This window comes from Eucalyptus grandis, chromosome 1 (genome assembly GCF_016545825.1).
Source record: "Eucalyptus grandis isolate ANBG69807.140 chromosome 1, ASM1654582v1, whole genome shotgun sequence".
Taxonomy (NCBI): domain Eukaryota; kingdom Viridiplantae; phylum Streptophyta; class Magnoliopsida; order Myrtales; family Myrtaceae; genus Eucalyptus; species Eucalyptus grandis.
The window spans coordinates 29,171,804-29,183,802 of NC_052612.1; the positions used below are offsets into that span (position 1 = coordinate 29,171,804).

An 11,999-nucleotide genomic window follows, 5' to 3' on the forward strand; every position below is an offset into this window, starting at 1 on the left:
ATTGCATCGATCCGAGCTTCTCGACCGGGTATGAGTCGATAAGTTAATCTAAGAGAACCGAAGAAAAGGCTCATGCCCTTTGATTTGATCGAAGTTGCCGTCAGAAACCAGTATCTCATTGTCGACACGCTTGAATGATGACAGGTTATGGCTTCCCTTGGTAACCATAAGAATTTAAACCGCATCCAGGACAGGCATAACTCAAGCGACTAGCAAACTTTTATTGAATCTAACGCGGTTACATAAAGCTATCACTAGCCAAAAACCATGAAAAACATCAGGGGTGAAATTAGGCAGCCATGCGTTTCAGGACCATGAGAAGATCGATAGAAGTATCGGTTCTATTGGCAAGGTTAAATCACATACTCTAAATATGGACAATTGAAAGATTCCCTCAGATCAAATCAAAATAATTTTCGGAAAAATGACAAGTTACAGACAAAAATGAGCCGCTCTGTGTATCGAGCAATGTTCACCAACAATTATGGTTAGCAACATCTGAAATAGTTAATTAAAATTCACTGTTGTAAGAACCCAAGCAATTGAAAAGGTCATCATCGCTTTCATCAGACTTCAAAGAATTATGAACCTCAGCATCACCTTTACCATCTTCATCTCCTATTTCCTCATCTTTCTCTAGCTTTTCTGCAGGCTTTTCTGCTTCCTCCTGCACCCAAGAAGCATATCAATAAACAGCCTGATTTACCAAAGACAAAACTGCAGCTTTTACGGCATCGATATTTGAACTCCAACCCTGTGGGCTCAACAACCAATTGCTAGGGTTGCTACCACTTAAGATGCACATACTTCACCTTTAGTGTTACATTTAACGACTTCCCTAGGATTATGACCCAACTAGGATTGAGCAATAGTTTAGCAGGTCAAAAAGCAGACTGATTTCGTGGCCGCCTGTGCATCCAGTGACAGTAAATAGTCGAACTTATTAAACTGATTCACTGATTTTTTGTCATGGAATAATGTACAAGTCAGCGATGAGCCAGGGGAACCAATCCCTCTATGCAATGCAAGTGATAATAACAGATGCCACTCACCCACCATTCCATTTGTTGTATGAAATATGAATTCATCATTTACTGTATCAACCAGATTGTTACCTAAAATACGAAACTTGTACAGCGTGAGACGCAAACCTTAGCCCTCCACTTTTAAATGTGCACACTTTGCATCTGACCTACATGATTTTGTGGCAACATTTCATACGGGTATACCATTTATCGTCACTGTTTTCATCAAGCCATCAACAACCACACAGATGGCGGACAAACCATTAGAACAGGTTGAACTGTCAACTCAAACAATTACTTGACCAAATAGTCCACAGATCTAGTTTGACAGCTGTGCACAGTTCAGTTTAAAAGCTTTTTCCTTTATACATACATTGGATTCAGGTGATGACTCCCCATCCTCTTCCTCAGCTGTCATGCTTGCCGAAACATCTATACTTGACTCTTTCCCTGCTCGGGCAGCAGCTTGGAGACGCTCAATCACCAATTCAAAATGAGAATGATCTGCAGAAATAACATGATATAATGGACATTCGCTTACCTAACATCTGATTTCCTGCTAAAATAAGAAAAAGTATACCGAAGGTCTAACTGAACAATTTGATTGTGGTCGGTAGGGGAATATCACACATTGACAAGTCAACGCCTGACGAGCCAAAGAAGAAACTCCAACATTGCTTAAGACAGGCAACCCATGACATTTTTAGACAAGCACAATTCTAACGCAATAGAGAAAGACAACTAGTTTTCAGTAATGATTGTCGATGAGAAGTTCCTGAATCTGGTATATCCCATGCAGCCCACAAAGAATGACTAAAACCGGGGAAAAGAGCAGTGTAAAACCATTTCAATTCACAGCTACGCTAATGCACAAAGAAATTGCTCTAGTAATGACATTATGCTTGAAGAAGATCGTGCATAAAGATTCAAGAGAATGGATCTCTACTTGCTGTTCCAAGTAAAACAACTGGCAATAATGTCAAACGTATTATCGTTCCAACCATCCACATCAAAATAAAAAATCCCGCGAACAAATACAAGTGGAGTGGTGTGAAAATAACGAGAGACTCTGCACCAGGACAGGGAGGTCAAAGAAATTACTTGAAAAAATGAGCGGACATTAATAATGGCAGAGAGAATGGGGGAGGTTATTGTGATAATCTGTTATACAAGAATATTATGTCTGAAACTAAAGATGTAAGAATGATAGAATTGACATGGCTTACTGGCAAAAGATAGAAGGTGTCATGCATGCATTGCCATTATCTTCACTGTGAGGATTTTAGTTGAATAATATACTATGAAGCGCACATAGTTTTAGTGGTTTGTCCATTTTTACAATAGGAAGTCAGAAAATTATATGTGTCGGGTATAGTTAGTTCACAGGGTATATATAGTAAACATAGCTAAGCTTGTTTAGATTTGATTAAATGATTACTACATATATAGGTCAGTGATTTTATAATTCAAAGTTTAAAGGATCTCTCTATTGATGATCTATCAAATTTACTTCATATATTCCATTTGGTTTTTGAAAAATTAACTTTCCTGGTTAAATCGGTTTTTGGTTTCACTGATAAAGGTAGAGATATCAATTTCGACACAAAGATTAAGGTGTAAAGAGAATAAATAGTTCAGGACCATCCATTATCTTGTCTTCATTAATGCCACGTCATTTTCTAACATTTTTCTCTGATAGCTATAAACAGGGAAAAAGAAAATGGACAAGGAAGTGGGAGATGTCTCACCTTTTGCACGGCTGGCCAAAGCTTCAGAAAGCCCTAACCGATTTTGACGTTCTTCTTTCTTAAATTTCAACTTTATTTGCTGGCGTGTCAATTTGGGGAAGAGTTCCTTAATCATTGAGAGATCCGTTCCAAATTGCCTTATACCCTGGAACAAGTTGTGAGGCATTGTGCTAAGTATCGAACTGGTGATCCAGCAATGGGCTGCATTTATGTCTCAGATATAAAGGAACTCTAAACCCTAATCAAAACTGACAATTTTGCTGAAGAAATAATGTACCAATTCTCAATTTAAACAAAAGCGAGAAAGAAAGAGAAAAAACAGAATTTATTCCAATAAAGATAAAATAGTCTTACTCTCTAGGTGCTGATTTTTCAAATGCTCAAGCAAAGAGGGGATTGGGGAAAAAAAAATTACCAGGCAGTTCATATGCAACTAATTCCCTTCAGAAGATTTCGATTTACAAAGCAAATAGAATGTGTTGTAATTTGATTCCACGCACCTTATAAAACAATTCAGTGTCTTGCTTTGACCACCTAGTGCGAGGTGTTTTCTCCATGAAAGACTGGTAATTGAAAAATAGAGGAGCTGGTTCAGCACTACTGCTGGCTTCGTTTCCTTGCTCAGAAGGAAAACTCTCACCTTCCTTATGAGAAGCATCTCCTTGAGTTGATTTGTCAGAGCTGCATTGATATGCAATTAGACTCCTAACCGCAATGTACTCAGCATAATTTCACTAAGCGCATAATCAATGCAAAAGCCATGTTCCGGGTTTCTATTATCTCTATTTTGGCCGTTTAGCATATGCACTACAATCAAGTCAACTTAATTTTTCTGACTGTTAGTCTCGGCATAGGACTCAAATTAAACTGTAGAATCTAAACAGACTCCAAAATTTCTACTTTCAATGAAGAAGTGGCCCCGTTAATCAGCTTTTGATTTCTCTTCCATTTACTTGGCATTTTGCTAGACATATTAATTAACACTCAAATCAGATGTTATCATTATTATACAATATCCTGCTCTGAAAATGCATCAACAGACGATTGCGTACATCAGAAATTAAAAACAGTATATGCAGCTTTTGACTCCTTCCAAGATCTCAGAAGGTCGCAAAAGATATTATGCATCATGAGGGCATGATGCATCATGTTCACAGCAGACAACCCAGTGCCACAGGGTAATGTTCACTCTCTTAACACAAGCTGCCACATATTTTGTTTCTCAATCAAAATCTGTTATTGGAAAAAGAAATTGCCAGAGTTTATCCAATAAGAGCTTCCAAGAAACTATGTATAAAAACAATCAGCTAAACCAATTATGAACAAACTTCAGCAATAACTTATTGCATTGTCAAATAAAATAGTAGAGGCAAATATCACAGTGGATTCAGATACCTCTGATTGCTTGAATTAAGTTTTGATGGTTTTGCCTTTTTGACCTGCAAAACAACACATATAAGCACCAGAATGAAGAATAGCAACAAGTCTCTGGATCAGAATTCAAAATAACCATTAAAAAACTAAAGAATATTATTTTATACCGTTAAACGCTCCTTATGTTCTGCAAGAAGAATTAGATCCTTAATGGGCAACTTTCGATAGTCAATTTCATCCTCCGGGGTTTGAAGCAGAACCTTATCCACTATATAAGAGGTAATGATATGCATGTGGTGAGAGGGAGAGAGAGAGAGATATCAAACAGGAAATTCTCAAACACCCATAGATGTTATTACCACATCTTTTGCCACGTCGAGTAGAGTGAGAGAATTTCTTGCGAGTTCTCCAGTACTTTTTTTCAGATGCTTTATTGGCCTCTTTCTTTCTTTCTTCTCTCTGTTTCTTAGCCAACGGTCTTTCTGGCTTTCTTGGAGTATTTCTCTTCTGAGAGGAATTCCGTGGCCTATATTCATCGCCTTCATATGGTTCATCTCCATTGGAGGGACTATGAGAATGAGCTTCAGCTGAGTTGTTGCCATCAGAGTGAGCCTCGTCATCAGATGCATCAACAAGTTGGCTTGGAGTAGGACGCTTTCTCAACTGCCTTGATGACATGTTCCCTTCACTCACGGTATTAGACATACAGGATTTATCTTGGATCAAACGAATATCTGACGCAGCCCAAGTTTCTATATGGTGGTCACTCTGCACAAGCCAGTTAAAAGATTAAGTAGGGCCTGAAGATAAAATCAGATATGCACGTTAAAGCATTTTAATAGTAAACTAAATCTTCATCAAATAGCTTAAACTTTCACCTAAATTGCATGTATTATATTAATTTTTACATTGTACCAGATCAGAAAGTTGTGATCACTTAAAAACTAGAGGTATTATAATCAATTTCAATGGCTTGATCCTGACCAAATTCCAGCTTACATGTGAAGTGAAGATTTAAAAGCATGTCACCATTAAACCATGCCTTCATAAGCCAGCTTAAACTTTGTGCACTCATGCTTTCTACCGTAGAGATGTATGCTCATATGCCAGACTCATACAAATAGTATCAAAAAACAAGACTCCTGTATAGCTGAATCACTAAATGTCTACATGCCAATGTGCTTCATTGCTGTCTTGATACAATTGAAAACCAGCACTTCAGTCAAATGATTACCGAATCAGGAGGCACATCAGAAACATCCACCGTATTTGTTGAGATGAGTGTATCTGAGTGTGATGGTTCATGAAAGGTTGGATTTCGAAAGTACTACCTTCCAGCATAACGGATGAGTAATCGAAAATATCATCAGGTATGGAGGCAGGAGCTGAGCCTTGATCAAGATGGGTTTCACACAGAACTAGATCCTGGGGCAGATTACCAGGCTCAACTTCTGAATTAGTGATGCAAAAAGTACGTTTCCCTTCTCCACTTTGTAATTCAGTCTCCAATATATATTCTCTCTCAGACCTTCCTAGAATTAGCAATTTTGCATAAATTAGACAGCAGATGCAGCAAATAAGTGGCAAGTGAACTGCACTCAATAAGCAAAGCCAATACCAATGCCTGATGCAGTGATTCTCTCACACGAACCTTCTGTAGGTTGCACATCAGGAGAAGTCTTTGTTCCCTGCACAGAACCAACATTTATTCACTAAATTAAGATCAATTATTCCATGTTAAAGAGAGAAATCTGCAAACATGTACAGGTAGTCACCTCTGTTTCTGACCTGTCCTTGTCAATACAAGAATCCCCACTAACAGAAGCAGCACCTCGCCCATCAATTGCCATGTCTTGGGTCTCCTTTTCACAGAAACTAGAATGGATGTGAGGTTGTGCAGCATCACTTGCACTGGCTCCGATTGATTCAATGTAATTAGAAGCTGGATGATCTGAATCTCTTGTTCCATTTATGTCCCTTGAAGGAAGAATGGCTGTTGTTTTCTGACAGCGCTGTTGTATCCACCTGACTGGTGTCACTAATATCTGCAGACACAAACTTGTTTCTATGATCAGCATCGGCATCAACTTTATTGTGGGACTCATTTGCCTTGCAGTCAGTGAATGAAAAAAAGTGATATGATCACCATTATTTCAACAACCACAGGGAAAATGAGTCCCACAATAGATTTGATGCTAATGCTCATCATGAAAACATGTTTCTGTCTGCAGATATTAGCAATACTAGTCAAGAGAATGCAACCTCACAAAACAAAACCCAAAACTCAGCTAAGACATGGGCATTTGTAAAACATCAAGTGTGATAAAATTGGGGCTTAGGCTTGGGTTCAAAACTTGCCACAAGCCTTGAGCGTGATAAAATTGTGAAAAGTGCCACTTGGTTCAGACAAACATTAACTCAGTTTGATATACAGAAAAATGACAAATAAAATACATATCATAGTTCATACCACTGGTTGCAAGTGGCTGGGGAGTATATCGCTAATGAGATCATCATCCATCCTGCATCCATCTAAAGCCAAAAGCATCTTCTAGGTTAGAAATCTATGAAGCATTGTAGTGCAACACATTTAAGTCAGTTATATTTTGTCCAGCTCACCTCTCCATTAAATTCTTCAAAGACAAAAGAATCCTCAACATTTTGATTTGGCACGACCACATCAGAAGGTAGGGCATCTGAGGTACCAACATCCAGTTGAACAAGTTCAGATGAAGTATTCACCAGTCCCATGTGGTCCACTGCCAGTTGTGAACTTTCACTGCTCCTAGGCACCATTTTCTCAAAGCTATCAAGTGAAACCAAAGGTGAAGCATTGGGATCTGTCAACCTATCATCTTTTGGACCAATGTTCTCCGATGACTTTGTCGTGTCTGACACGGCAGTACTTGGTGATATGGCCTCTTTCTGGTCTTTACCAGGAAGGATTGAAGTCCCCGATGAAGATGTTGGCTTTCTCAATGCCAGTCTTCCCTTGGGTTGAAACTTTCCAGCAGCAGTACCTAGCAAGAACTTGACATTAACCCCCCCAAAATCATGCTAGATATCAACAATAAGTCACATTAAAGACAAAAACCTTCTTACCTCGCTTTACTGCAGGTATAGGAAATAAATCTTCAAAAGGATCCATTTTGACAAGCTTCAAGTCTGTTGCCACAGTCAGAAATATCCTATAAACTAGTCAGAACTTGCATTTCTTAAAAACATAGACAAGCTTTCTTCAAGAGGCTCTGAAAATAAGCATTGGATGACAACTGGAGAAAGACCATAGACATAAACAAAGAACGTTTCTAAAATTCCCAGAACCATGATTCCACCTGGAACATATATATTTTTCATTCTCTGAAAATCCCCAAGAGACAACCAAAAATGGCCATATATTGCAATTCCTCTTAAGAATCACCAAAAGCATAATGCGACTTACCAGTAATTTTCTTTCGCAAATACCTCCTATGTCATATAATGGAAACAACCTCACAGAGCCACAAGCACGAACAGAATTAATCTCAGAGGCAGGGCAAGCTACCTCGGCATCAGCAAAGAACAGACACAAGAAGCTATTTCGGGTTGCCAAATGGTAGAACACCTCGAAACCCAATTCAACAATGCCCTTGCCTCGCCACAACTAACAGAACTTCCCCCGAAACTCACAAACCGACTTTCCAACGCTCGATCTCAAGCTCTCGATTCAACCTTTCTTATTCTAGACAAAAGAAAACTAACACGGTACCGCAGGCCACGTCAAGTCGCATAAAGCCCCCAACTTTCTGATCCTAGGTATGCCAAGCCATCATCATCACCGCTCAGTCTCAAAACCCAAAAAGAAAAAGTTGGCATTCGCTCAATGAGGACAATCCAAGACCTCCAATTCCACAAACCATGACTACAGACAATCCATAACATCATCGCTTCCCCACCCCCCAAAAAAAAAAAAAAAAGCTCTCATCGCGCCTAACGAATGCATCATACGTATATCGACTTGGCCAGACTTGCCCAATTCTTGCAGAACTTTCTCCTTCAGACGCGTTTTTTTTTTTTCCTCTGAAAAAGCCTCAGAAACCACCAAGAAATACCATACAGCGAAAGAAGAAGCGAGAAACCGTGTATCGGAATTTACCTAGCGGAGCAGAGGTGCGCGGTGAGTCGTGGCTAGGGTTTTACGCTCGAAGCCGGCGGGATTCGAAACGAAACCTGGACGTGGAAAGAACAGCGGATGGAAACAGAGCTGATTCCGTGCACTTCCCGAAGAAGTCGTCGTCGTCGACGATTGACGATTGACGACCGCCGGCGAAGACGAGCGGCGTACTACGGCGGCGGCGGCGGCGGCGGCGGCGGCGAAAAGGAGCTCCTAGATTTTCTTCGCCCGACCGTCCGTCACCGCGCGCGCGCCTCCCCCTCGCTTCTCTACGCGGCGTGCGGGTTCCTCTTCAGTGGCGTTGAGCGAAGGAAGGAGAGAGAGAGAGAGGGAGGGACCGAAATGGGCTTCTCTAAATGTGGGCTGTGGGCTTCTTTTGCGCTTCATGGGCTTTTCAGGTTCCTAATTGCTACTCATGGGCTGAGGTTTGCAGTAAGTGGGCTTCATTATCATCTCGTGGAAATTTAATCATGATATGATATGCATGATGATATGCATGATGATGATGATGAGGATGATGATGATGATGATGATGATGATGATGATATATGAGATGTGAAATAAATGATAATCACCTATGATGATGATGATGATGATGATGATGATGATGATGATGCGATGATATGTGATGTGAAATAATGATGATCACCTATGATATTACATGCATGTATGTGTGATGATGATGATGTGTGATGATGTGATGATGATAATATGATGATATGAGATGAATGATAATCACCTATGATATTACATGCATGATGATGATGATGATGATGATGATGATGATGATGATGATGTGTGATGATGGATATGTGATGTGAAATAATATGATCACCTATGATATTATATGCATGATGATATGCATGATGATGATGATGATGATGATGATGATGATGATGATGATGATGTGATGATGATGATGATATGAGATGTGAAATAATGATGATCACCTATGATATTATATGCATGATGATATGCATGATGATGATGATGATATGAGATGTGAAATAATGATGATCACCTTATGATATTATATGCATGATGATATGCATATATACATGATATGAGATGTGAAATAATGATGATCACCTGATGATATTATATGCATGATGATATGCATGATGATGATGACGATCTTGATATGTGATGTGAAATAATGATGATCGCCTATGATATGATATGCATGATGATGATAATGATAATGATATATGATATATGATATGGCATGTGTAATGTGATGATGTCATGATGGTGATGACATGTATGTTATGATGATGATACACATGAATGTGTTATGAATTGATATGATGATGCATGATAGTATGCGCATGGCTTCAAGTAAGTAATGCTGCAATGCATGTATGATTGCATGATTGAGTTTGTTGTGATTTTCTCTGCTGGAGTGGTTGTCACTCTTGCAGCTTTGGGGACCCACATTTCAAATTAGCGGTATGCGTTCTGCCCGTCACGCGGGAGTATTTTACGGTCTACCATCCGATGTAGAGGTCGAGTGTCTTTGAGATAGATTGTGCCTCTGTTCCCCGAGACTTACTTTTATTGAAGACTTTGTCTAGTGATGTATGACATAGGCCAATGGTGGCCCCTGTCATTCAGAGTTCATATCGTGCACGTTCGTCGGGATGGAGCGTGCGAGGATGTTGCCGCCGCCACCGCGATGCACGGGTTGGGTGTGAGACCCGCGCGCGATGAGTAGGAGTCGGATCTTTTTGGATATAGATAGCCGACACTTATGATGGGGTTGTGCACGTGTGATGTTGAGGGTCGAGGGTTCTTTTTTTGAGGTTTTAGGCTGGATGTGGCTGAGTCCCAGCTTTTCCTTTTTTGTTGTCCAGGCAAAAGGCATCCCATCTTGAAATATGTGTAAATAAAGTGTCGTGGCTTGTTTATAAAATGATAGTGATTAGTGGTGTGTATTTGTATCATGGTTGGTAGGGGAGAGACGGTGATATTTTAATTTGCTTCCGCTAATGAGTCGCGCCGGGACCGTTTAAAAAAAAAAAAAAATGTTTCTGCGAGAATTAGGATACTTCTTGAAAGACGAAAGGTAATAAGGTGTAACATTGGCGGCGAGTGACGACCTGCGAAGGGTTCGGTGTCACAATAGCATCATCAAAGCTTCTAGGATCATCTTCTAAATTTAATACTAAAGAGTATTTATTTATCACGTTATTATCTCAATCTCATTAAATAAGAAAAACATGAGTAATAAAATCAAGACCTAAGTCTTTTATTTTTCTAACTATAGTACTTCTCCTTGGTTCAATCATGTCTCTAGAATCATTTATTTCTTTCTCTTGAGAATCTCTTTGAGTTTCTATAGATTTTAAATTATTTTCAATAATTTCAGAACTTGTAAAACATTTATTCTCAAAGAATTCAATGTTTCGATTTTACAATAACATTGGCCTCTAAATCAAGAAGCCTATAAGCTTTACTGTTTTCAGCATACCCAATGAAAACACTTTTGATAACTCTAGGACCGAGCTTTGTTCTCTTAAGATATGGTGCTCGGTAGTATGCAAAACACCCTCACACTTTAAGATATGACAAATTTGGTTTTCTACCTTTCCATATTTCATAAGGAGTTATGTCATTTTCTTGGAAGATATTCTGTTATTTATATAACATGCAGTAAGTAATGCTTCTCCCCAAAGATTAATTGGTAGTTTTGAATTTGAAAGCATACAATTAACTATTTCTCCAAGAGATCGATTTTTCCTTTTAGCCAAACCATTTTGTTATGGAGTATATGGTGCCGAAACTTGATGAATAATACTATGTTCTTCACAAAAAATGAAAAGAATTCATTTAAGAAATATTTTCACCTCTATCGATCGTAGAACTTTAATTTTATTTTCTATTTTCTTTTTTGCTACTTTAGCCTTATATTTTTAAACATAGTAAATGCTTCATTCTTCGATATCATGAGATAAACATATACAAACCTCTTGCAATCATCCACAAAGGTAATAAAATACATTTTTACCTCCATGTGTTAGCATACCATTGAATTTACATATATCACTATGAACCAAATCCAATAAATTCGAATTTCTTTTAACACTAGGAAATTATTTTTTTAGTAAGTTTGGACTTACACATATTTCACATTTATCAAATTCACTATTGAAATTTATCAAGTCTAACTTCTTCATATTCTTTAAATAACGAATATTTGTATGTGCCAACCTCTATGCCATAAAAAAGAAGACTCAACAATATAAGCAGAATTAGCAATATTATTATTGATACTCATGATACATGCTATCATTGGCATAACCCTTTCCAACAAACAGCCCATTCTTCGACAGGATAACATTGTCGGATTCAAACAAAACCCGAAACCTCCTCTTACAAAATAAATCAATAAAAACTAGGTTCTTCCTAATTTTGAGTATAAATAACACATTAAGAAAGAGTTATCTTTTTTTTTTTCCCAGAAGTGAAGCCTATCTCCACCATGCCTTTTTCAGCAACTTTGCAAGAGCATTATTCGCCATTAGGATCTCTTAAACATTTGAGTCAGCAATCTCTTCAAATTACTTGAACATGTACTTGTCCTTGCACACATGGACTATTACTCCAAAATCTAGCCACCAATCGGATTGGACAGTGGTAGAATTGATTTTAAAAACCATAGCCATCGCATCATTAATTTTAGAAATTTTCATGTTCGAA

The 11,999-nt window shown here is 38.5% G+C and overlaps 3 protein-coding genes across 9 annotated transcripts; all 3 read right to left on the reverse strand.

The window, feature by feature from the left end:
* Positions 1 to 323: 323 nt before the first annotated feature.
* On the reverse strand, positions 324 to 5,466 carry LOC120288398 (transcription factor TFIIIB component B'' homolog). The gene is made up of 8 exons (XM_039302357.1): positions 5,382 to 5,466; positions 4,507 to 4,915; positions 4,315 to 4,415; positions 4,169 to 4,212; positions 3,274 to 3,454; positions 2,774 to 2,918; positions 1,399 to 1,529; positions 324 to 667 (listed from the first exon to the last, which is right to left on the reverse strand). Exons 2-8 carry the CDS (start codon positions 4,850 to 4,852, stop codon positions 512 to 514), a joined length of 1,104 nt encoding a protein of 367 aa, XP_039158291.1. The 5' UTR covers positions 4,853 to 4,915; positions 5,382 to 5,466; the 3' UTR covers positions 324 to 511.
* Positions 5,467 to 5,520: 54 nt separating this feature from the next.
* Positions 5,521 to 6,639, reverse strand: LOC120288403. Of its 7 annotated transcripts, XM_039302392.1 has the most exons (4): positions 6,618 to 6,639; positions 5,923 to 6,140; positions 5,766 to 5,835; positions 5,521 to 5,679 (listed from the first exon to the last, which is right to left on the reverse strand). In XM_039302392.1, the coding sequence occupies exons 2-4, from the start codon at positions 6,114 to 6,116 to the stop codon at positions 5,566 to 5,568; spliced, it is 378 nt and encodes a 125-aa protein (XP_039158326.1). In that variant the 5' UTR covers positions 6,117 to 6,140; positions 6,618 to 6,639; the 3' UTR covers positions 5,521 to 5,565. The 7 variants fall into 7 exon arrangements, with proteins under 7 accessions (XP_039158326.1, XP_039158331.1, XP_039158312.1 ...); XM_039302397.1 differs by lacking the exon at positions 6,618 to 6,639 and having other exon boundaries at positions 5,521 to 5,675; positions 5,799 to 5,835; positions 5,936 to 6,611; XM_039302378.1 differs by lacking the exon at positions 6,618 to 6,639 and having other exon boundaries at positions 5,799 to 5,835; positions 5,936 to 6,611.
* Positions 6,605 to 8,527, reverse strand: LOC120296341. Its single transcript, XM_039318196.1, has 4 exons — positions 8,283 to 8,527; positions 7,250 to 7,312; positions 6,767 to 7,167; positions 6,605 to 6,679 (listed from the first exon to the last, which is right to left on the reverse strand). Exons 2-4 carry the CDS (start codon positions 7,293 to 7,295, stop codon positions 6,605 to 6,607), a joined length of 522 nt encoding a protein of 173 aa, XP_039174130.1. The 5' UTR covers positions 7,296 to 7,312; positions 8,283 to 8,527.
* Between the last annotated feature and the right edge of the window lie 3,472 nt (positions 8,528 to 11,999).